Source organism: Gobio gobio (assembly GCF_949357685.1).
Source record: "Gobio gobio genome assembly, chromosome: 23".
Taxonomy (NCBI): Eukaryota; Metazoa; Chordata; class Actinopteri; order Cypriniformes; family Gobionidae; genus Gobio; species Gobio gobio.
Window position 1 is genome coordinate 1,466,610 of NC_137119.1, and position 27,500 is coordinate 1,494,109.

Below are 27,500 nucleotides of genomic sequence, written 5' to 3' on the forward strand. Positions count from 1 at the left end.
GTGCGCATGTGCGTGTGTGTGCGCGTGTGTACGTGTGTGTGTGTGCGCGTGCGTGTGAGCATGTGTGTGTGCGCGTGTGTGTACGTGTGTGTGCGCGTGTGTGTACGTGTGCGTGTGTGTGTGTGCGCGTGCGTGTGAGCATGTGTGTGTGCTCATCCAGGAGAAGAGCCCATATAAGGAGTTCCGCCCTTTATGATGTCACACAGGGCCATAAACTCATGTGAATCCTGAAGGAGTGTGTGTGGCACAGAAATCCTCCGTCACACTCGTGTTTTGAAACGTTGTCCGTGTCCATCATGAGGATCAGCTCTAACTGTGACTGAGGCAGGAACAGCTTCAGACCCGCCCCTTTAAAGACCCGCTAACTCTGAAAGAAACGCTCCATTGGCGTCACTGGACGAACTGTTAATGTTATTGTGCAGAACGTTGACTTAATCAAGGGATTGAAAGTATTTGGTAGTTAGAAATATTTCAGAATTACTCAGCCACACGTTGTCCAAGGAAGAAAATGTGTCCACTTGCACATCGATTTGAAGAAATTCTGCAAACTCTGGGATGTTTTAAGGCTGTTTTAAGGCTTCAAGTTCACTGCATCTCTCGGAGGTCAGATCTCAGCTTCGATCGAGACGTTTTGAAGTCGTTTTATGGATCTGATGAGTGTTTCTCGGCAGGTAAAATCACGGGCTGATGAAAGGTCAAAGCTGTCAGAACTGCTGGTCTATATCGATTCCCACTGGTTTAAAGTGTCTTCTCTTTCAGACGGTGGTATATTTGACTCAAGAGCCGTTCTTCTGCGGATCTCAGCTCAAACTCAATCCAGACCACAGGCGTCTGATGGACTACATTCATAACACAAACAAGGATATGCTCACTTTCTCGATATACACTCACCTAAAGGATTATTAGGAACACACACTAATACTGTGTTTGACCCCTTTGGCCTTCAGAACTGCCTTAATTCTACGTGGCATTGACTCAACAAGCTGCTGAAAGCATTCTTTAGAAATGTTGGCCATATTGATTGGAGAGCATCTTGCAGTTGATGGAGATTTGTGGGATGCACATCCAGGGCACGAAGCTCCCGTTCCACCACATCCCAAAGATGCTCTATTGGGTTGAGATCTGGTGACTGTGGGGCCATTTTAGTCCAGTGAACTCATTGTCATGTTCAAGAAAGCAGTTTGAAATGATTGGAGCTTTGTGACGGTGCATTATCCTGCTGGAAGTAGCCATCAGAGGATGGGGACATGGTGCTCATAAAGGGATGGACATGGGCAGAAACAATGCTCAGGTAGGCCGTGGCATTTAAACCATGCCCAATTGGCACTAAGGGGCCTAAAGTGTGCCAAGAAAACATCCCCCACACCATTACACCACCACCACCAGCCTGCACAGTGGGAACAAGGCATGATGGATCCATGTTCTCATTCTGTTTACGCCAAATTCTGACTCTACCATCTGAATGTCTCAACAGAAATCCAGACTCATCAGACCAGGCAACATTTTTCCAGTCTTCAACTGTCCAATTTTGGTGAGCTGGTGCAAATTGTCGCCTCTTTTTCCTCTTTGTAGTGGAGATGAGTGGTACCCGGTGGGGTCTTCTGCTGTTGTAGCCCATCCGCCTCAAGGTTGTGTGTGTTGTGGCTTCACAAATGCTTTGCTGCAGACCTCGGTTGTAACGAGTGGTTATTTCAGTCAAAGTTGCTCTTCTTTCAGCTTGAATCAGTCGGCCCATGACCTCTGACCTCTAGCATCAACAAGGCATTTTCTCCCACAGGACTGCCGCATACTGGATGCTTTTCCCTTTTCACACCATTCTTTGTAAACCCTAGAAATGGTTGTGTGTGAAAATCCCAGTAACTGAGCAGATTGTGAAATACTCAGACCGGCCCGTCTGGCACCAACAACCATGCCACGCTCAAAATGTCTTAAATCTCCTTTCTTTCCCATTCCGACATTCAGTGTGGAGTTCAGGAGATTGGCCAGGACCACACCCCTAAATGCATTGAAGACACTGCCATGTGATTGGTTGATTAGATAATTGCATTAATGAGAAATTGAACAGGTGTTCCTAATAATCCTTTAGGAGAGTGTATTAAGCCCATGACGTGTGTTTAGATGTGCCAGTCCCAAAGGGAGTTCGTCTGAGTTCAAACACAACATGATAATCTGAAGCAGAAGGTCAGAGCTTCATTAGAGTCCTCGTTAACATCGACTTCTAGCTCTTCCTTCACTGAAGACATAGACAGAGGTCCAGCTCGTCTCTGTCAGGGTGTTGGGATGGGTTTGCCGCATTACCATCCAGTATTTCCCAGTACACATTATCTCCCAACCTCCATGCAAACTCTGAACACTCCTGCAGGTGTTACACCAGCAAACACTCGGAGATAAAAGATGGCCGACAGGACGTTCAGCGTCAATCCTTCGCCTTGTTCGAGCAGGAGGAAACACGCAGCACTATAAGTGTAGGCCTGCCGATGGACTCCTCCAGATCCCAGCGGATGCTTCATCCCGGCCCTGAGCTCTTAAAGGGACAGAGCGCACACAAACGAAGCATTCATCATTCTGTCATTGCTCCGGTGTGACTCTCTTTCTTCTGCCGAAAACAAAAGGAAAACGTGCTGGTCGCTCTTTTACTTGCAATTACAATAAACCGAGCAGTTCCTTCCTCTGAGCACTTCTGATAGAGACTGGCCACTGCAGACCGGGACAGCCCACAAGAGCTGCAGTTTTGGAGATGCTCTGACCCAGTCGTCAATTTGGCCCAAACTCGCTCAAATCCTTACGCTTGCCCATTTCTCCTGCTTCTAACACATCAACTCTGAGGACAACATGTTCACTTGCTGCCTAATATATCCCACCCACTAACAGAGATCATCAGTGTTATTGGTCATAATATTATGCCTGATCGGTGTAAAACTGTTCAAGATCATTTCTGTTAATAAAATTTGAAATGTTATTTTGGAACTAAGTTTACGTTTAAATACTAAAATCACGGTATGGTAAGTGCCCCTACGACCTCCTGTGGGGGTTATGATGATGAGGATGATGATGATGATGAGGATGATGATGATGATGATGATGATGATGATGATGATGATTATGATGAGGATGATGATGATGATGATGATGATGAGGATGAGGATGATGATGATGATGATGATGATGATGAGGATGATGATGATGATGATGATGATGATTGCATTGTTTAGAGTGTATGTGCACTTCACTGAATCTCTTGTAGAGCAACACCAGCGGTAATTCAGGAGAAAATCTCCCAATGCTCCACGTGAAACTTCAGTCTTTCCACCTTTTACCATCGTGTCAATTCTCAGCTGATTTTGATTAATATGCGCGAGGGAGAGCGAGAGAGTTTGAAGACGGCGAGAGCTACCCTGTGGACGCCTGTCTGGAAATAATGCAGGGGAAAATATCGGCGAACGCAGCAGCCTTATATCGGCCGATACATGTAAAAATCACAAATATCGGCCGATATATCGGTCTAACACTAGTATAGAGTATCTTTAGGTATGGACACTACACTAAGACAGTCACTCATGCAAAATGGCGGAATAAGTCCCGCCTTCTAAAGGAAAGAGCCAATCGCGGACTGCTAAAGTCTTCGCATCACTGTCAAGCCGGAAAATGCAGCGTTTTGTCATGTTTTGAGCGTTTAGAAACAATGTTCAAACATGAGATTGAGTGGTGAGTTTTCTGAGGTGTTCTGATGCTGTTCCTGCAGGACTGAAGCGTCTCAGAGCGACTGTGGTGTTAATGAACAACCCCTGATGGATGGAAGCCTTCAGTGGAGGTAATGTCAGAATCTCCCAGTCACAGCATAACGAGCTCATAAAGCCAGAGCGATGCACTAAAGGGATCCCCTGGTGTTAAGACTTGTATGGCTTAATATAACATACATAATGTGGTAGAAAACCCATGAAAGATCTGCGTTATTTGAAAAATTCATTATATATTTGGACATTGGGCGGCCATTTTGTTTGCGTTCCATGTTGATGATGTAGAATGGTTGCACTACCCGCAGCTATTCTTACCACAACACAACTCAAAACATGTTTAATTGCTTTGTAATTCAGATTCAGATTTTTCTGTTATCAATTATTCAATTATTCTACTAAATTGTCAAAATAAAATTTTAAGTAGAATATTTTTAGTATTTTACATGAATGACACTTAGATATATAAACAGTAATAAGAATTATAATATCGAAAGTAATTTATACATTCTGTAACAGTTTATGTGTTATTATATGAAATTAGGCCTATATATATATATATATATATATTAGGGCTGTCAAAAGATTAATCGCGATTAATCGCATCCAAAATAAAAGTTTGTGTTTACATTATATATGTGTGTGTACAATAATAATGTAATTATTATTTATATATAAATACACACACAAGCATGTATATATTAAAGAAAAAAATATTATTTTTATATATAAAAAAAATATATTTATATATATTATAGATTATATAAATGTATATACAGTATATACATGCAAATATTTCTTAAATATATACATGCTTGTGTGTGTATTTATATATAAATAATAATTAACAGAGTACACACACATATATTATGTAAACACAAACTTTTATTTTGGATGTGATTAATCGCAATTAATCTTTTGACAGCCCTAATATATATATATTCTACTAAGTGTGCCATCAACAGCAAAGTTGATGTTATTTATATTAGATCAGATCAGGTACAAAAATTTGGTTAGACAAGGATTATAATTCTTTTCCAAGAACGTGTATTTTGTACAAGTTGTTAGCACTATTAGAAGATCAGGAGCAAAATAATACCGCCAGAAATACAAAAACTACCAAATGACTAATTCCGTGGATTGTGATGCACACTGTTAATGCGACGACATTCTGGAACTGTCGTCTCTGCTTTCCAGATTTCCCCCTAAAAACTCAATCACTGTTCCCTACGTTAGTCCACGAACACAGTTCACTTGATGAGTGAATGAAAACAAGTGAGTTAATTCGTTATTGTGGTGCATTGTGGGATTGAATGAGTGCACTCAATAACGTCCACTATGGTTTCGGACACCACTACAAATGACTGCTCCCTCAAATAGTGCCCTATATAGGGTATAGGGGGCGATTTCGGATTCAGCTGGCGAGTGCTAAGTCGTCGACATGGAACGCAAACAAAATGGCCGCCCATTGTCCAAATGTAATGGATTTTTTAAATAATGCAGATCTTTCATGGGTTTTCTATGACATATTTCAGCAATTTATGTTAAATTAAACCACACAAGTCTCAACACCAGGGGATCCTTTTAAGAATAAAAGTGAGTACTTACATGAAATAGATAGGGTATCCTCCTTCAAAATACCAGCAGTACTTCTTTGCTTCTATGCACTGCAAAAAACACAAAAACACAATTAAAATTAAGATACATATCATTGACTATTATAAATTATATATGAGCGATGTTCTGCTTTCTTCAGGAACCAACACATCACAATATTCCTCATTATAATAATTAATGCGCAGAATAAAGGGGCGGGGCCTGGTTGAGTTAGTTAGTCGTGTGTTGAAACTGCCGGTTATGGTGAGGGGCGGGACATTTCCCAAACACCAATCACAACACACCGCTCCAGCTGACCAATCAGAGCACAGTGTGCTTTTCAGAAGGAGGGGCTTCATAGAGACAGGAAGTAAACAGAGCGATACTGACAGACTGGGAAGAGAGGAGCCGCAACAATGGAGGATATGAGGAAATAATCAACATTACAGCAGGAAAACATGCTCTAATAGAGCCAGAAACAACAGCAAGAGTTTACACACTGCAAAGAATGTTTTTCTTACTTTAATTGTGTCTTGTTTCTGGTCCAAACATCTAAAAATTCTCAAAACAAGAAGCATTTACTAGCCAAATAAAAATTATTGTCTTGTTTTGGGGAGAAATAACTCAAAATTAAGTGAGTTTTTGCTTAAAATTAGCAAAATAATCTGCCAATGGGGTAAGCAAAATAATCTTAATTCAAACAGAAAACAAGATTATTATGTTTACCCCATTGGCAGATTATTTTGCTTATTTTAAGCAAAAACTCCCTTAATTTTGAGTTATTTTCCCCCAAAACAAGGCAAAAACTTTTGCTTGTCTAGTAAATGCTTCTTAATGTAAGATTTTTTAGATATTTGGACTGAAAACAAGACAAAAATACTAAGTAAGAAAAGCATTTTTTGCAGTGTAAGTGAAATGTTGTTTGTATTAATGTAGAATATTGCACTGGTTTCATCTTTAGTTGTGCGTTGACTCCCCAAAATGTGTGTAGATGCTGGTAACATTAGTGCGTAAATAACCCCTAAACAATAAACGTATCATTATTTGCCTTTATTTTAAGATGTCATTGCAGTGTAATTTTATATTTAAGGAGTAATATTAAATGGTAAATGGGGTTAGGGTTAGTTGCATGTAGTTATGCATAATTTACTGTTATTACTATAGTAAGTGCATGTGACATACGTAACAAGGGCAGTGTAAAATAAAGTGTTACCCAAATTATTTATTATTATGAATTTTTATTGTTAAGTTTGACTTGTTTTCATTCCGTTTCCAGCCGATAGTATTAGAGACACAGATGCACTGAAGGTGGTAAACTACATTGTAATAGTGTGTTCTGATAACAATCTCTCTCCGTGCAGCTTGAGTCTCAAAGCTTAGGGCTTTAGATGTAGTTTTCCCGATGAAACCCCGGGTTATACACAGCCTGGACTTCTCCAGAATCCGTATTACTGGCTCTCATTTATCCACGATGACGGACTGGAGCACGGATAATCAATACAGCTCAGCCCACATCCCTCAGCCGCTGTCAAACGCCTGCCATTAGACGGCGGATCTTCATTACACTGACGAATGCCTCCTGACTCCAGCGCACCATTAAAACAGTGTGTGTGTGTGTGTGTGTGTGTGTGTGTGTGTGTGTGTGTCAGAGGATGACAGCACCAGAAAGGACTCGGAGAATCATGGCAGATACACAGATGGTGTGTGTATACACAGTATATGACATGCCATGGTTTCACCTTATAATGATGATTGGCCTTCATTCTCAACTGTATCCAACAAGTAAAATCATACAAAAATGCCATAATACCGACCATATTATTTAAATTATGACCTAATAAATGTTAATTAAAATAGTGACACTCAGGAAGCAGAGCCTAGAGGTAAATTATCTCATTAGTGTTGGTTTAATTCAATCATGTTATAAAAACAGTTTGTTTAATTGACAGATAATACGTTTATTAATCATTCGTTATATGAGCAATCTCAGCACGGCTATTCATTCTTCAGCTCCATGCCCAGAATATTATATCTGTCATAAAATCAGTGTGAGCGTCCGCTGAGGAAAGATATCTTTGTGTTTGTGTTTGGCACTAAAACAGCTTCCCTGTGTCCAACAGTCCCTCATAAAGACAGTCTTTACCGCATCTAATGTGTAATAATGAACCTGTCCGAAAACACCAAACACTGCATATTTACATCAGATCATATTTACTGAACAACAATAGCCAACAGGAAATTAACACAAGCAAAGCATTCAGTCAAACGTCCAGAAGCGGCGCTCTAGTACAGGACTGAGTTAAACACAGCCTCAACATATGAAGCTTGATTTCCCCTGAACCCAGATCAGTTGTAGATGAAGAACGTTTCATATTCCCCAGATGAATGATATCTGATGTTCCTCCAGTAAGAGCAGCTCAGATCCCTCAGGCCTGTCCCAGATGAAGCTGTTCTCTGCGGGTACATGAGCGCTGAACGGCCGCTGATGCTGGAGCTCACATCTGACAGAGAGTCTGAACAAACCGCTGGCTTTATATATGAGTCTAGACAACTACAGTCTCTCCTAAACACTTCAAACTACACACTCTTGGAAACTTGTGGAGGATATTCTCAACCGCCATGACAGTCGTCTCAAGCAGTGAAGCGGTTCCAGAGCTGATACTGGGGGATATCACACGCCTCTCAGCCAATCAGATTCCAGATCTTGTTTAATATATGGATCATTTGAATGGCATTTTATGAATGGAAGCGTATTATTGAGCTCTTTTCCTCACAGCATGTCATGTCTTTACTCAAAACTCTACACAGCAAAAACTCCAGTGTTATTTGAACTCATCAGACTCCACACTCAAGAGTGTTAAATGAACTCTAAAGCAGAGTTAAAGTTAATTAAGTGATTAATTGAGTGGTGATTTGCCATTCGTGATGAACACCTGATGATAACAAGCATGACCACTGAAGGAAATAGAGTCACCGGTTTCAAGTTGCCATTATGGTGATCAGTGTGTTATAAAAGCCTGAGGAGCCAAGAGAAAATGTGATCAGGGGTTGGCGGTGTGATTGTTTTGACTTTGATTTAGAGTTTAATCTCTGAGTTTACTTTATATTTACTTTATTGATTACAGCATATTGGGGGATATCACACGCCTCTCAGCCAATCAGATTCCAGATCCAGTTGTATAAAGTTATAGTCATTAGCTATCAGTAACTAGGCTAAACGTGTTACTTGCAGCCTGTTACCCAATTTACATTTTTGAATATTTGTTTTGAATATTTACAAAATATACTATGATTATAACATTTATTTTATATATAATTTAATATTCAATATTATATTGAGAATTGTGGCATCCCTAATAGAATTATATAATTGTATATATAGCTAATAATAACATACTTCATTTTAATGTTTGTTGTGCAATCACACAAGTTCAAGTTAAAGGGATAGTTCACCTAAAAATGAAAATTAGCCCATGATTTCCTCTCCCTCAAGTCATCTGAGGTGTGTGTGACATTCTTCTTTCAGACGAATAAAATCTGAGTTATATTACAAAAGTCCAGGCTAATCCAAACATTAGAATTTGATTCATAGTTGCTCTGTTTTTGAAGTGCATCTGTGTGTCATATAACTGCTCCACACGGCTCTGGGGTGTTAATAAAGGCCTTCTGAAGCGAATCGATGCGTTTGTGTAAGAAAAATATCCATATTTAAAACTTTATCAAGTAAACTTTCGGCCTCCGCCTTCTGTGTAAAAGTGTTGGATGTTGAAAGTGAAACTCCAGATGTGTGTGTGGCGTCATGACGAGCGGAGCTGAGCGTTAGTCTTTCCATCCGCAGGAGAACTTTACACACTTTCTCCACAAATTGATTTATTCGTCTGAAAGAAGAATGTCATACACACCTCGGATGACTTGAGGGTGAGTAAATCATGGGCTAATTTTCATTTTTGGTTGAACTATCCCTTTAAACTCTATAAAATAATATCCCCAAAAATGGCAAATACACCAGCTGATGGACGTCTTTCAAAGCTCAAACCCCTGCTCTAGCGGTTGTGTGTTACAAAATGCCACAAAAAAAAAGTTTCAGGCCTATTTGTGGAAAGTGCCTGGAAACAAACATCAGGAAGAGTAAACGGGCAATTTTCCGTGGCAGGCGTGAAGACTGTGGCGTTAGTCATGTGGAGACTAACACTGAGAACGGCAGCGGAGTCAAAGTTTACAGACTGTTCACAGAGCGGATCTGAGCCTTTGCCAAGCATGAATATGTATTAGACAAGCAAACTGTGCAGCTTACACGCCTCGAGATCTTACAGTTTACCCTCCGCTCTTCAGAACAAGACTAATGACGGCTTCTGCTCTCCTATAGAATCAATATTCATGCACTTATGAGAACTGGTTATCTGCAGCAGAATGAGCACAAAAGACCTGTCCTGATCAATCTAAGTGCGCAGATCCTGGCCAGAAAACAACTGCAAAGTGCTGATGATGTTTTCTACAACCGTGAGACTGTGGGTGAATCAAGGCAAACTCGGTTTCAGGGCAGACAAAAGATTTACCAGTCCGAGGAACGGCTTCATTTGCCCGAGGGATCAATGCGTGTGGGTGGAAACATCCAGAAAGCAAACATCTCCCGTTTGCCCCGGGGTGAAACGAGCCAGATCTGAAAGGTCACAGACGGGCAATTAACCCTGGTGTCAGATGAGACCTTTCTGTGTGCCGGGTAATTTGTGCTGCAGGTGTAGCCAACGAAAACAACAGCGCTTCACTGGGAACTCGCGTAACGCTGAATAATGGACATCTTAAAAATACATTTTGAGAAGTCTGCATAAAGTGCAGAGCTCATGACTCTTCACCGGGACGCTGATAGGACAGATTTACTCCACCCGGCTTCTCCATGTTTGAGTTTGTGTCCTAATGCGACAGGAGATTCTGCTATAGAAGCGTTTCTATTTCTGACGTCGCGGCCGGAACAACAACACACAAACTATGACAATGATCACCTTAGGAACTGATTAGGAGCTTTACTTAAAGGAACACGCCGACTTTTTGTGCCTTTATCTTATTCACCGTATCCCCCAGAGTTAGAGAAGTCCATACACACACTAGGGATGCCACAATTCTCAATATAACAATGAGCCGTTCGGTACGGCATTCATGGTTCAATACACGCTTGTGAATTGCGTTCGGTTTCTGCATTTAACTAATTATTTTTCTACAAATTCTATAATTTGCCTCCATAATTAGGCCTACTGAACAACGTGACATACATTCACATCACAGGTTTGTGGTAGAGTTATACTCACGGAATCACAATCACCAAAGTTCATTATATGCATGCGTTTTACAGCCTTGCCGGTTAAACATTTAATTCACGTGCTTATGCACGCTTTTAACATGCGCATTTCCGAGCGCGCGCACTAAACGCCTGTCAAACACGTGATTACTGGACTCAGTAGTCGTCTTACTGCGCTAATACGGTCAAATACACACAAGGTTAACATAAACACAGTCGGTTGTGTCTAAAGTGAAAGTAAAATCGGCGTGTCTATTAGATGCACGCAGGTCTTTAATTGACAGCGGCGCAGCCTGTAGTGAACACGTGATCCTTAAAGGGACAGTTCACCTCTAAAATGATGTCATTATTTACTCACTCTAATATTGTTCCAAACCTGTTTTCATTTCTTCTGGTGAACACGGACAGCTGATGGTAGCCATTGACTTCCATATTATTTCCTACTATGGGAACTTTAATGTTAATAAAACTACAAAAGACATAGAAAAGCACTCTCTGTTCTTGACTGAAAAACATTAATAAAGTAGCTTTAATAAGAATCAGTGTATGTTTTATAGTGAAGTATATGTAGTGTTTTATTTTTACATTTATTCATTAAATTGCATACTTAAATGCTGCTGTACAGCTCTGAGCTGCCAGTGTAAATCTATATATATATTTATTTTATATTATACTATACACTGTGTGTACAAGGTTTTTTTAAGTAAAGTTTTAAGTTTAAGTAAGGTTATTCAAGTCTTTTAAGTAAAATAAAAAATGTGCATTTTTTTCTGTCCCCATCACCTAAGAATAGAATAACAAAAAACGGCTGTGACTAGCCATCAGAACCCAACCGAACACCGTGGTTAAAAAAAACAGAGGTATGTATAATTATATATATATATATTATATATCTCGTATGTTATACCTTTTGTACCCTTCTGTCATTGTATTAATTGTTTTTATTGTTAACAAACAAACCACATCCATCCCCCACACTTTTGAAAAGCTTGCTACGCCTCTGGATGCCACAATTCTCAATATAAAATTGAACTGTTCGGTACGGCATTCACGGTTCAATCGCGTTCGGTTTTTGCATTTAATTAATTATTTTTCTACAAATTCTATAATGTGCCTCCATCCCAATACTGAACAACGTGACATACATTCACATCACAGGTTTGTGGTGGAGTTATACTCACGGAACACTAGAGTTATTCACAATCACCAAAGTTCATTATTTGCATGCGTTTTACAGCCTTGCCGGTTAAACATTTAAATCACGTGCTTATGCACGCTTTTAACATGCGCTTTTCCGAGAGCGCGCACTAAACGCCTGTCAAACACGTGATCACTGGACTAAGTCGTCTTACTGCGCTAATACGGTCAAATACACACAAGGTTAACATAAACACAGTCGATTATGTCTAAAGTGAAAGTAAAATCGTTGTGTGTGTGTGTATATTAGATGCGTGCAGGTCTTTAATTGACAGCGGCGCAGCCTATAGTGAACACGTGATCCTTAAAGGGACAGTTCACCTCTAAAATGATGTCATTATTTACTCACTCTAATATTGTTCCAAACCTGTTTTCATTTCTCGATGACAGAATTTTCATTTTTGAGTGAACTATCCCTTTAATGTTAATACAACAACAAAAGACAAAGAGAAAATCACTCACTGCTCTTGACTGAAGAACTAATACAGTAGCTTTAATAAGAATCAATGTATATTTTATAGAGAAGTCTATGTAGCGTTTTTATTTTTACGTGCATAAATACAAAGAGGGATCAGAGCGTTGAGAGGGAACACACACATCATTAAAACAGACTCGCGTGTGCATCATAAGATCCTAAACCCCGGTCCTGCTGTTAAACTCTACACATTATTCCACTGTGTATGAGAAAGGCTGATCTCAACAGTCCATAATTAGCAGAAATATCTGTTTAAGATCCGAAAGGTCAGTATTTAGGGCGTCAACAAGCGATGATGTTCCCATAAGCCCCTTTGCATGGCCGCATAATGAGACTAGCTTTAAGGCTAAACCCAATCAAGCCTCAAGTCCTTCTCTCCAGGGAAATCTAGTGGGAATAATTGTGTGTGTGTGTTGTTTGTGGAGCGAGTGTGTGTTCTGTTCTCATTCACTGAGCTGCGCAATAAAGGCAGAACACATGCGAGGAATTGCAAATGCTCAAATTGTTCTTGGCAAGGGAAACACGCATTCATCAGCTGGATCCCCAGGAGCGGCTGGTTTACTGTCCCAGTCCCATTCCACCTCCAGTAATGCCCGGCTCCCATTAAAGCACACACTGGGACTGGGAGGGACTACAGCGAGTCAGTGACATCACTACCCCTATCATTAGCATAACCCCGCCCCCCGGGAACATGTTGAGTTGCTGTAGTCGTCCGTCTCTCTCATTTCTTGATACAGTACGAACACAAACGCATGTCATAAAGCGAGATGACATCATCAGTTATAACCATAATTACACTAAACTATCCCTGTTCTCTCTACAGCAGCAGATATTCTCTGGCTCATCTTACCCCACACCAGCGCTTTACCGATTATCATGACAGGATATGCTAATCAACGACTGAAGATGGTTAACTTCATCCTCTATCCCTTCAGAAGCGCCCTGTCTCGTTCTACATGTGTGTGTGTGTGTGTGTGTGTGTGTCCTGTCTCGTTCTACATGTGTGTGTGTGTGTGTGTCCTGTCTCGTTCTACATGTGTGTGTGTGTGTGTGTGTGTGTGTGTCCTGTCTCGTTCTACATGTGTGTGTGTGTGTGTGTCCTGTCTCGTTCTACATGTGTGTGTGTGTGTGTGTGTGTGTGTGTCCTGTCTCGTTCTACATGTGTGTGTGTGTGTGTGTGTCCTGTCTCGTTCTACATGTGTGTGTGTGTGTGTGTGTGTGTGTGTCCTGTCTCGTTCTACATGTGTGTGTGTGTGTGTGTGTCCTGTCTCGTTCTACATGTGTGTGTGTGTGTCCTGTCTCGTTCTACGTGTGTGTGTGTGTGTGTGTGTGTGTACTGTCTCGTTCTACGTGTGTGTGTGTGTGTGTGTGTGTGTGTGTGTGTCCTGTCTCGTTCTACGTGTGTGTGTGTGTGTGTGTGTGTGTGTGTGTGTGTGTGTCGTCTCGTTCTACATGTGTGTGTGTGTGTGTGTGTGTCCTGTCTCGTTCTACGTGTGTGTGTGTGTGTGTGTGTGTGTCCTGTCTCGTTCTACGTGTGTGTGTGTGTGTGTGTGTGTCCTGTCTCGTTCTACGTGTGTGTGTGTGTGTGTGTGTGTGTGTGTGTGTGTGTACTGTCTCGTTCTACATGTGTGTGTGTGTCCTGTCTCGTTCTACGTGTGTGTGTGTGTGTGTGTGTCCTGTCTCGTTCTACGTGTGTGTGTGTGTGTGTGTGTGTGTCCTGTCTCATTCTACGTGTGTGTGTGTGTGTGTGTCCTGTCTCGTTCTACATGTGTGTGTGTGTGTGTGTCCTGTCTCGTTCTACATGTGTGTGTGTGTCCTGTCTCGTTCTACGTGTGTGTGTGTGTGTGTGTGTGTGTGTGTGTGTGTCCTGTCTCGTTCTACATGTGTGAGTGTGTCTGTGTGTCCTGTCTCGTTCTACATGTGTGTGTGTGTGTGTCCTGTCTCGTTCTACATGTGTGTGTGTGTGTGTCCTGTCTCGTTCTACATGTGTGTGTGTGTGTGTGTGTCCTGTCTCGTTCTACATGTGTGTGTGTGTGTGTGTGTGTGTGTCCTGTCGCGTTCTACATGTGTGTGTGTGTGTGTGTGTGTGTCCTGTCTCGTTCTACATGTGTGTGTGTGTGTGTGTGTGTCCTGTCTCGTTCTACGTGTGTGTGTGTGTGTGTGTGTGTACTGTTGTTAATTGGCCAGAGGAGAACTGGCACCCCGACTGAGCCTGGTTTCTCCAAGGTTTATTTTTCTCCATTAGGTCACCTAATGGGGTTTTGGTTTCCTTGCCACTGTTGCCTCTGGCTTGGCGTGCTCAGTTGGGGACACTAAATTTTTCAACTAAACATCGAAATACATCTAAATAATAAACTAAATTAACCATTTAAACTAAATTACTGATCAAATTATTGATCTAAAGCCCACACTGTCACTGTATGATACTTGAAATTTTTCCAGAATGGCTATACAGCTGAATAAAATTATGCTGCATTATTTTCCTGTTTAACACTGTAAAGCTGCTTTGAAACAATCTACATTGTTAAAAGCGCTATATAAATAAAGTTGACTTGACTTGACTTGACTTGTACTGTCTCGTTCTACATGTGTGTGTGTGTGTGTCCTGTCTCGTTCTACGTGTGTGTGTGTGTGTGTACTGTCTCGTTCTACATGTGTGTGTGTGTGTGTCCTGTCTCGTTCTATGTGTGTGTGTGTGTGTGTGTCCTGTCTCGTTCTACGTGTGTGTGTGTGTCCTGTCTCATTCTACGTGTGTGTGTGTGTGTGTGTGTGTGTCCTGTCTCGTTCTACATGTGTGTGTGTGTGTGTGTCCTGTCTCGTTCTACATGTGTGTGTGTGTCCTGTCTCGTTCTACGTGTGTGTCCTGTCTCGTTCTACGTGTGTGTGTGTCCTGTCTCGTTCTACGTGTGTGTGTGTCCTGTCTCATTCTACGTGTGTGTGTGTCCAGTCTCGTTCTACGTGTGTGTGTGTGTGTCCTATCACGTTCTACGTGTGTGTGTGTGTGTGTGTGTGTGTGTGTCCTGTCTTGTTCTACATGTGGGCATGTTTTTGTGAAATATCAGGACACAAATGTGTATAATGTCATGGGTATTACAAAAAGAGGGTAAATTATGAGGACGTTCCCCATGTCCTCACTTTTCAAAATGCTTATAAATCATACAGAACAAGTTTTTTTTCACAGAAAGTGAACTGCACAGTCTCCTGTGAGGGCTAGGTTTAGGGACAGTGTGTGTGTGTGTGTGTGTGTGTGTGTGTGTGTGTGTGTGTGTGTGTGTGTGTGTGTGTGTGTGATGGGTAGGTTTAGGGGCAGTGTAAGGGGATAGAAAATACGGTTTGTACGGTATAAAAACCATTACGCCTATGGAATGTCCTCACATTTCACAAAAACAAACATGTGTGTGTGTGTGTGTGTGTGTGTGTGTGTGTGTGTGTGTGTGTGTGTGTCCTGTCTCGTTCTACATGTGTGTGTGTGTGTGTGAGTGTGTCCTGTCTCGTTCTACATGTATGTGTGTGTGTGTGTGTGTGTGTGTCCTGTCTCGTTCTACATGTGTGTGTGTGTGTGTGTGTCCTGTCTCGTTCTACATGTGTGTGTGTGTGTGTGTGTGTGTGTGTGTGTGTGTGTGTGTGTGTGTGTGTGTGTGTGTGTGTGTGTGTGTGTGTGTGTGTGTGTGTGTGTGTGTGTGTGTGTGTGTCCTGTCTCGTTCTACATGTGTGTGTGTGTGTGTGTGTCCTGTCTCGTTCTACATGTGTGTGTGTGTGAGTGTGTCCTGTCTCGTTCTACATGTGTGTGTGTGTGTGTGTGTGTGTCCTGTCTCGTTCTACATGTGTGTGTGTGTGTGTGTGTGTGTGTGTCCTGTCTCGTTCTACATGTGTGTGTGTGTGTGTGTGTGTCCTGTCTCGTTCTACATGTCGTCTCTTCTTCTGGAGTCTCTCCATCATTGTCATATCAAATAAACTATAGTGTAAATTGCACTCCTCTTTAAAAAGCTGTTTATGTTTGTAACTTCAGTAACGATATCGCCAAGGGAACAGACGTAAGCAAGTGATTCCAGAGCTTCCGGGAGGAAGGGTAATGGTCGTTTACGGAGCAGAAGCTCATCGGCTCCACACACACACACACACACACACACTCTGAGAAATCCCTGTATCAATGATACGAGGGTGAGTGTGTGTGTGTGAGAGAGAAATCCCTGTATCAACGCTACGAGTGTGTGTGTGTGTGTGTGTGTGTGTGTGTGTGAGAGAGAGAGAGAGTGTGTGAGAGAAATCCCTGTATCAACGCTACGAGTGTGTGTGTGTGTGTGTGTGTGTGTGTGTGTGTGTGTGTGTGTGTGTGTGTGTGTGAGTGAGAGAAATCCCTGTATCAACGCTACGAGTGTGTGTGTGTGTGTGTGTGTGTGTGTGTGTGTGTGTGTGTGTGTGTGTGTGTGTGTGTGTGTGTGTGTGTGTGTGTGTGTGTGTGTGTGAGAGAGAGAGAAATCCCTGTATCAACGATAAGAGGGTGAGTGTGTGTGTGGTAATCCCTACGTTATGGGGACAAAATGTCCCCACAAAGATGGCAATATCCGAAATCCTGATGTATATCCGAAATTTATGGGCATTAAAAGTTGCATTTCTTTCACAAAATGTTCAGGCTGATCAAGCTCTCTCTCACACACACACACACACACACACACACTCATAAATAAGCATTGTTAAAAGCCAGATGCTTTAGTCTTTAATGGCCATTTGCTCTGTCATGACCTTTAATGCGGAGCAGAAAAGGGGGAGTGGCTTTATTGCATCAGAGGTGTGTCTCTTTACTCACAGCTGATTGGTCCAATTTCAGTTTGAGATCTTTTATCCAGAACATGACCTGCCCTGGAGCCGGTCAGCTGTGGAGATGAACAGCTAAAAGCCAAACCTTTAATGGTCCCTAAAACCCAGGATTAGCAAAAACTGAGCTTAAACACATCTGGCTAACCAGCTAAACCGGCTTCATGGTATCGGCCCCAGATGTGATATATTCTGATTTAATGTAGGTTAGGGTTATAATATACATCCGGGGAGTGAGGTCAAATTCGATCGTGGTTATAGATATATCGATGCCTCATTCTACTGATCCGTGCAGTCGCTAATGAGGCATCTACGTATACATCTATGACCACGATCTAATTTGACCTCACTAAGCGGAAGTTATGGCGGAGCTCAGAGATGATCACGTTCGTCTGATAAGAGGTAAAATAATAGCATAAATACTGCTGGGTTTCTCTCAGAAACTGATGGTTTGTCTAGATCAGACCCTTATTCATCATCTGGTGTCGTTTGAAGCTGCACTGAAACTGTCATTTGGACCTTGACCCGTTTGGGGCCCATTGAAGTCCATTATATGGAGAAAAACCCTGGAATGTTTTCATCCAAAACCTTAATTTCTTTTCGACTGCAGAAAGAAAGACATGGACATCTTGGATGACATGGGGGTGAGTAAATGATCAGCAAAAGTTTATTTTAGGGCTGTCAAAAGATTAATCGCTATTAATCGCATACAAAATAAAAGTTTGTGTGTACTCTGTTAATTATTATTTATATATAAATACACACACATTCATGTATATATTTAAGAAATATTTGCATGTATATACTGTATATACATTTATATAATCTATAATATATATAAATATAAATATTTAATATATAAAATAATATTTTTTCTGAAATATATACATGCTTGTGTGTGTATTTATTTATAAATAATAATAATTAACAAAGTTCACACACATATATTATGTAAACACAAACGTTTATTTTGGATGCGATTAATCTTTTGACAGCCCTAGTTTATTTAAAAGTGAACTAATCCTTTAACAAAATGTTTTTTAACTTTTGTTTTCTATAGCACTACCCATAATGCCTTCTACAGATTATACATCTGTGGCACAAGTGTATATGAGTCATGACAGAAGCAGGTGCAGATGATTCATAATCCCTACAGAAGTCATGTTGAGCTCTGAACGTGTCCTTCACTCAAACACTCACTGAGAAACCACACAAGCTGTGCTACACACACTTCGATCTATCCCCGTATAAGAGCTAATGACCACAGATCTGCTCTGTGTGTCATTACTGTAACTGCACACACACTGTATTCCTGTACAGTCAGACGCTCTGAGTGTCATTACTGTAACTGCACACACACTGTATTCCTGTACAGTCAGACGCTCTGAGTGTCATTACTGTAACTGCACACACACTGTATGCCTGTACAGTCAGACGCTCTGAGTGTCATTACTGTAACTGCACACACACTGTATTCCTGTACAGTCAGACGCTCTGAGTGTCATTACTGTAACTGCGCACACACTGTATTCCTGTACAGTCAGACACTCTGAGTGTCATTACTGTAACTGCGCACACACTGTATTCCTGTACAGTCAGACACTCTGAGTGTCATTACTGTAACTGCACACACACTGTATTCCTGTACAGTCAGACGCTCTGAGTGTCATTACTGTAACTGCACACACACTGTATTCCTGTACAGTCAGACGCTCTGAGTGTCATTACTGTAACTGCGCACACACTGTATTCCTGTACAGTCAGACACTCTGAGTGTCATTACTGTAACTGCGCACACACTGTATTCCTGTACAGTCAGACGCTCTGAGTGTCATTACTGTAACTGCGCACACACTGTATTCCTGTACAGTCAGACGCTCTGAGTGTCATTACTGTAACTGCACACACACTGTATGCCTGTACAGTCAGACGCTCTGAGTGTCATTACTGTAACTGCGCACACACTGTATTCCTGTACAGTCAGACACTCTGAGTGTCATTACTGTAACTGCGCACACACTGTATTCCTGTACAGTCAGACACTCTGAGTGTCATTACTGTAACTGCACACACACTGTATTCCTGTACAGTCAGACGCTCTGAGTGTCATTACTGTAACTGCACACACACTGTATTCCTGTACAGTCAGACGCTCTGAGTGTCATTACTGTAACTGCGCACACACTGTATTCCTGTACAGTCAGACACTCTGAGTGTCATTACTGTAACTGCGCACACACTGTATTCCTGTACAGTCAGACGCTCTGAGTGTCATTACTGTAACTGCGCACACACTGTATTCCTGTACAGTCAGACGCTCTGAGTGTCATTACTGTAACTGCACACACACTGTATGCCTGTACAGTCAGACGCTCTGAGTGTCATTACTGTAACTGCGCACACACTGTATTCCTGTACAGTCAGACACTCTGAGTGTCATTACTGTAACTGCGCACACACTGTATTCCTGTACAGTCAGACGCTCTGAGTGTCATTACTGTAACTGCGCACACACTGTATTCCTGTACAGTCAGACGCTCTGAGTGTCATTACTGTAACTGCACACACACTGTATTCCTGTACAGTCAGACACTCTGAGTGTCATTACTGTAACTGCGCACACACTGTATTCCTGTACAGTCAGACACTCTGAGTGTCATTACTGTAACTGCGCACACACTGTATTCCTGTACAGTCAGACGCTCTGAGTGTCATTACTGTAACTGCACACACACTGTATTCCTGTACAGTCAGACGCTCTGAGTGTCATTACTGTAACTGCACACACTGTATTCCTGTACAGTCAGACGCTCTGAGTGTCATTACTGTAACTGCACACACACTGTATTCCTGTACAGTCAGACGCTCTGAGTGTCATTACTGTAACTGCACACACACTGTATTCCTGTACAGTCAGACACTCTGAGTGTCATTACTGTAACTACACACACACTGTATTCCTGTACAGTCGGACGCTCTGAGTGTCATTACTGTAACTGCACACACACTGTATTCCTGTACAGTCAGACGCTCTGAGTGTCATTACTGTAACTGCACACACACTGTATTCCTGTACAGTCAGACGCTCTGAGTGTCATTACTGTAACTGCACACACACTGTATGCCTGTACAGTCAGACGCTCTGAGTGTCATTACTGTAACTGCGCACACACTGTATTCCTGTACAGTCAGACACTCTGAGTGTCATTACTGTAACTGCGCACACACTGTATTCCTGTACAGTCAGACGCTCTGAGTGTCATTACTGTAACTGCGCACACACTGTATTCCTGTACAGTCAGACGCTCTGAGTGTCATTACTGTAACTGCACACACACTGTATGCCTGTACAGTCAGACGCTCTGAGTGTCATTACTGTAACTGCGCACACACTGTATTCCTGTACAGTCAGACACTCTGAGTGTCATTACTGTAACTGCGCACACACTGTATTCCTGTACAGTCAGACGCTCTGAGTGTCATTACTGTAACTGCACACACACTGTATTCCTGTACAGTCAGACACTCTGAGTGTCATTACTGTAACTGCGCACACACTGTATTCCTGTACAGTCAGACACTCTGAGTGTCATTACTGTAACTGCGCACACACTGTATTCCTGTACAGTCAGACGCTCTGAGTGTCATTACTGTAACTGCACACACACTGTATTCCTGTACAGTCAGACGCTCTGAGTGTCATTACTGTAACTGCACACACTGTATTCCTGTACAGTCAGACGCTCTGAGTGTCATTACTGTAACTGCGCACACACTGTATTCCTGTACAGTCAGACGCTCTGAGTGTCATTACTGTAACTGCGCACACACTGTATTCCTGTACAGTCAGACGCTCTGAGTGTCATTACTGTAACTGCACACACACTGTATTCCTGTACAGTCAGACGCTCTGAGTGTCATTACTGTAACTGCACACACACTGTATTCCTGTACAGTCAGACACTCTGAGTGTCATTACTGTAACTGCGCACACACTGTATTCCTGTACAGTCAGACGCTCTGAGTGTCATTACTGTAACTGCACACACTGTATTCCTGTACAGTCAGACGCTCTGAGTGTCATTACTGTAACTGCACACACACTGTATTCCTGTACAGTCAGACGCTCTGAGTGTCATTACTGTAACTGCACACACTGTATTCCTGTACAGTCAGACGCTCTGCGTGTCATTACTGTAACTGCACACACACTGTATTCCTGTACAGTCGGACACTCTGAGTGTCATTACTGTAACTGCGCACACACTGTATTCCTGTACAGTCAGACACTCTGAGTGTCATTACTGTAACTGCGCACACACTGTATTCCTGTACAGTCAGACGCTCTGAGTGTCATTACTGTAACTGCACACACTGTATTCCTGTACAGTCAGACGCTCTGAGTGTCATTACTGTAACTGCACACACACTGTATTCCTGTACAGTCAGACGCTCTGAGTGTCATTACTGTAACTGCACACACTGTATTCCTGTACAGTCAGACGCTCTGAGTGTCATTACTGTAACTGCACACACTGTATTCCTGTACAGTCGGACACTCTGAGTGTCATTACTGTAACTGCACACACACTGTATTCCTGTACAGTCAGACGCTCTGAGTGTCATTACTGTAACTGCACACACTGTATTCCTGTACAGTCAGACGCTCTGAGTGTCATTACTGTAACTGCACACACTGTATTCCTGTACAGTCAGACGCTCTGAGTGTCATTACTGTAACTGCACACACTGTATTCCTGTACAGTCAGACGCTCTGAGTGTCATTACTGTAACTGCACACACACTGTATTCCTGTACAGTCAGACGCTCTGAGTGTCATTACTGTAACTGCACACACTGTATTCCTGTACAGTCAGACGCTCTGAGTGTCATTACTGTAACTGCGCACACACTGTATTCCTGTACAGTCAGACGCTCTGAGTGTCATTACTGTAACTGCGCACACACTGTATTCCTGTACAGTCAGACACTCTGAGTGTCATTACTGTAACTGCGCACACACTGTATTCCTGTACAGTCAGACGCTCTGAGTGTCATTACTGTAACTGCACACACACTGTATTCCTGTACAGTCAGACGCTCTGAGTGTCATTACTGTAACTGCACACACACTGTATTCCTGTACAGTCGGACGCTCTGAGTGTCATTACTGTAACTGCACACACTGTATTCCTGTACAGTCAGACGCTCTGAGTGTCATTACTGTAACTGCACACACACTGTATTCCTGTACAGTCGGACACTCTGAGTGTCATTACTGTAACTGCACACACTGTATTCCTGTACAGTCAGACGCTCTGAGTGTCATTACTGTAACTGCACACACTGTATTCCTGTACAGTCAGACACTCTGAGTGTCATTACTGTAACTGCACACACTGTATTCCTGTACAGTCGGACGCTCTGAGTGTCATTACTGTAACTGCACACACTGTATTCCTGTACAGTCAGACACTCTGAGTGTCATTACTGTAACTGCACACACTGTATTCCTGTACAGTCAGACACTCTAAGTGTCATTACTGTAACTGCACACACTGTATTCCTGTACAGTCAGACGCTCTGAGTGTCATTACTGTAACTGCACACACTGTATTCCTGTACAGTCAGACACTCTGAGTGTCATTACTGTAACTGCACATACTGTATTCCTGTACAGTCGGACACTCTGAGTGTCATTACTGTAACTGCACACACACTGTATTCCTGTACAGTCAGACGCTCTGAGTGTCATTACTGTAACTGCACACACACTGTATTCCTGTACAGTCAGACGCTCTGAGTGTCATTACTGTAACTGCACACACACTGTATTCCTGTACAGTCGGACACTCTGAGTGTCATTACTGTAACTGCACACACTGTATTCCTGTACAGTCGGACGCTCTGAGTGTCATTACTGTAACTACACACACTGTATTCCTGTACAGTCAGACGCTCTGAGTGTCATTACTGTAACTGCGCACACACTGTATTCCTGTACAGTCAGACGCTCTGAGTGTCATTACTGTAACTGCACACACACTGTATTCCTGTACAGTCGGACGCTCTGAGTGTCATTACTGTAACTGCACACACACTGTATTCCTGTACAGTCGGACGCTCTGAGTGTCATTACTGTAACTGCACACACACTGTATTCCTGTACAGTCGGACGCTCTGAGTGTCATTACTGTAACTACACACACTGTATTCCTGTACAGTCGGACGCTCTGAGTGTCATTACTGTAACTACACACACTGTATTCCTGTACAGTCAGACGCTCTGAGTGTCATTACTGTAACTGCACACACACTGTATTCCTGTACAGTCAGACGCTCTGAGTGTCATTACTGTAACTGCACACACTGTATTCCTGTACAGTCAGACGCTCTGAGTGTCATTACTGTAACTGCACATACACTGTATTCCTGTACAGTCGGACACTCTGAGTGTCATTACTGTAACTACACACACTGTATTCCTGTACAGTCAGACGCTCTGAGTGTCATTACTGTAACTGCACACACACTGTATTCCTGTACAGTCAGACGCTCTGAGTGTCATTACTGTAACTGCACACACACTGTATTCCTGTACAGTCAGACGCTCTGAGTGTCATTACTGTAACTGCACACACTGTATTCCTGTACAGTCAGACGCTCTGAGTGTCATTACTGTAACTGCACACACACTGTATTCCTGTACAGTCAGACGCTCTGAGTGTCATTACTGTAACTACACACACTGTATTACTGTACAGTCGGACGCTCTGAGTGTCATTACTGTAACTACACACACTGTATTCCTGTACAGTCAGACGCTCTGAGTGTCATTACTGTAACTGCACACACTGTATTCCTGTACAGTCAGACGCTCTGAGTGTCATTACTGTAACTGCGCACACACTGTATTCCTGTACAGTCAGACACTCTGAGTGTCATTACTGTAACTGCGCACACACTGTATTCCTGTACAGTCAGACGCTCTGAGTGTCATTACTGTAACTGCACACACACTGTATTCCTGTACAGTCAGACGCTCTGAGTGTCATTACTGTAACTGCACACACACTGTATTCCTGTACAGTCGGACGCTCTGAGTGTCATTACTGTAACTGCACACACTGTATTCCTGTACAGTCAGACGCTCTGAGTGTCATTACTGTAACTGCACACACACTGTATTCCTGTACAGTCGGACACTCTGAGTGTCATTACTGTAACTGCACACACTGTATTCCTGTACAGTCAGACGCTCTGAGTGTCATTACTGTAACTGCACACACACTGTATTACTGTACAGTCAGACACTCTGAGTGTCATTACTGTAACTGCACACACTGTATTCCTGTACAGTCGGACGCTCTGAGTGTCATTACTGTAACTGCACACACTGTATTCCTGTACAGTCAGACACTCTGAGTGTCATTACTGTAACTGCACACACTGTATTCCTGTACAGTCAGACACTCTAAGTGTCATTACTGTAACTGCACACACTGTATTCCTGTACAGTCAGACGCTCTGAGTGTCATTACTGTAACTGCACACACTGTATTCCTGTACAGTCAGACGCTCTGAGTGTCATTACTGTAACTGCACACACTGTATTCCTGTACAGTCAGACACTCTGAGTGTCATTACTGTAACTGCACATACTGTATTCCTGTACAGTCGGACACTCTGAGTGTCATTACTGTAACTGCACACACACTGTATTCCTGTACAGTCGGACGCTCTGAGTGTCATTACTGTAACTGCACACACACTGTATTCCTGTACAGTCAGACGCTCTGAGTGTCATTACTGTAACTGCACACACACTGTATTCCTGTACAGTCAGACGCTCTGAGTGTCATTACTGTAACTGCACACACACTGTATTCCTGTACAGTCGGACACTCTGAGTGTCATTACTGTAACTGCACACACTGTATTCCTGTACAGTCGGACGCTCTGAGTGTCATTACTGTAACTACACACACTGTATTCCTGTACAGTCAGACGCTCTGAGTGTCATTACTGTAACTGCGCACACACTGTATTCCTGTACAGTCAGACGCTCTGAGTGTCATTACTGTAACTGCACACACACTGTATTCCTGTACAGTCGGACGCTCTGAGTGTCATTACTGTAACTGCACACACACTGTATTCCTGTACAGTCAGACGCTCTGAGTGTCATTACTGTAACTGCACACACACTGTATTCCTGTACAGTCGGACGCTCTGAGTGTCATTACTGTAACTACACACACTGTATTCCTGTACAGTCAGACGCTCTGAGTGTCATTACTGTAACTACACACACTGTATTCCTGTACAGTCGGACGCTCTGAGTGTCATTACTGTAACTACACACACTGTATTCCTGTACAGTCAGACGCTCTGAGTGTCATTACTGTAACTGCACACACACTGTATTCCTGTACAGTCAGACGCTCTGAGTGTCATTACTGTAACTGCACACACTGTATTCCTGTACAGTCAGACGCTCTGAGTGTCATTACTGTAACTGCACATACACTGTATTCCTGTACAGTCGGACACTCTGAGTGTCATTACTGTAACTACACACACTGTATTCCTGTACAGTCAGACGCTCTGAGTGTCATTACTGTAACTGCACACACACTGTATTCCTGTACAGTCAGACGCTCTGAGTGTCATTACTGTAACTGCACACACACTGTATTCCTGTACAGTCAGACGCTCTGAGTGTCATTACTGTAACTGCACACACTGTATTCCTGTACAGTCAGACGCTCTGAGTGTCATTACTGTAACTGCACACACACTGTATTCCTGTACAGTCAGACGCTCTGAGTGTCATTACTGTAACTACACACACTGTATTACTGTACAGTCGGACGCTCTGAGTGTCATTACTGTAACTACACACACTGTATTCCTGTACAGTCAGACGCTCTGAGTGTCATTACTGTAACTGCACACACTGTATTCCTGTACAGTCAGACGCTCTGAGTGTCATTACTGTAACTGCACACACTGTATTCCTGTACAGTCAGACGCTCTGAGTGTCATTACTGTAACTGCACACACACTGTATTCCTGTACAGTCAGACGCTCTGAGTATCATTACTGTAACTGCACACACACTGTATTCCTGTACAGTCAGACGCTCTGAGTGTCATTACTGTAACTGCACACACACTGTATTCCTGTACAGTCAGACGCTCTGAGTGTCATTACTGTAACTACACACACACTGTATTCCTGTACAGTCAGACGCTCTGAGTGTCATTACTGTAACTGCACACACACTGTATTCCTGTACAGTCAGACGCTCTGAGTGTCATTACTGTAACTACACACACACTGTTTTCCTGTACAGTCAGACGCTCTGAGTGTCATTACTGTAACTGCACACACACTGTATTCCTGTACAGTCAGACGCTCTGAGTGTCATTACTGTAACTGCACACACACTGTATTCCTGTACAGTCAGACGCTCTGAGTGTCATTACTGTAACTACACACACACTGTATTCCTGTACAGTCAGACGCTCTGAGTGTCATTACTGTAACTGCACACACACTGTATTCCTGTACAGTCAGACGCTCTGAGTGTCATTACTGTAACTACACACACACTGTATTCCTGTACAGTCAGGCGCTCTGAGTGTCATTACTGTAACTGCACACACACTGTATTCCTGTACAGTCAGACGCTCTGAGTGTCATTACTGTAACTACACACACTGTATTCCTGTACAGTCAGACGCTCTGAGTGTCATTACTGTAACTGCACACACACTGTATTCCTGTACAGTCAGACGCTCTGAGTGTCATTACTGTAACTGCACACACACTGTATTCCTGTACAGTCAGACGCTCTGAGTGTCATTACTGTAACTGCACACACACTGTATTCCTGTACAGTCAGACGCTCTGAGTGTCATTACTGTAACTGCACACACACTGTATTCCTGTACAGTCAGACGCTCTGAGTGTCATTACTGTAACTGCACACACACTGTATTCCTGTACAGTCAGACGCTCTGAGTGTCATTACTGTAACTACACACACTGTATTCCTGTACAGTCAGACGCTCTGTGTGTCATTACTGTAACTGCACACACACTGTATGCCTGTACAGTCAGACGCTCTGAGTGTCATTACTGTAACTGCACACACACTGTATTCCTGTACAGTCAGACGCTCTGAGTGTCATTACTGTAACTGCACACACACTGTATTCCTGTACAGTCAGACGCTCTGTGTGTCATTACTGTAACTGCACACACACTGTATGCCTGTACAGTCAGACGCTCTGAGTGTCATTACTGTAACTGCACACACACTGTATTCCTGTACAGTCGGACGCTCTGAGTGTCATTACTGTAACTGCACACACACTGTATT

General features: G+C 42.6%; 1 protein-coding gene across 1 annotated transcript in view; it reads right to left on the bottom strand.

The window, feature by feature from the left end:
* Positions 1-27,500, bottom strand: part of vopp1b (VOPP1 WW domain binding protein b) — a 49,943-nt gene that overhangs the window by 19,700 nt on the left and 2,743 nt on the right. The window contains exon 2 of the mRNA XM_079805962.1: positions 5,343-5,401. Coding sequence (XP_079662088.1) covers positions 5,343-5,401 — 59 coding nt within the window. The remainder of the gene's footprint in view (positions 1-5,342; positions 5,402-27,500) is intronic.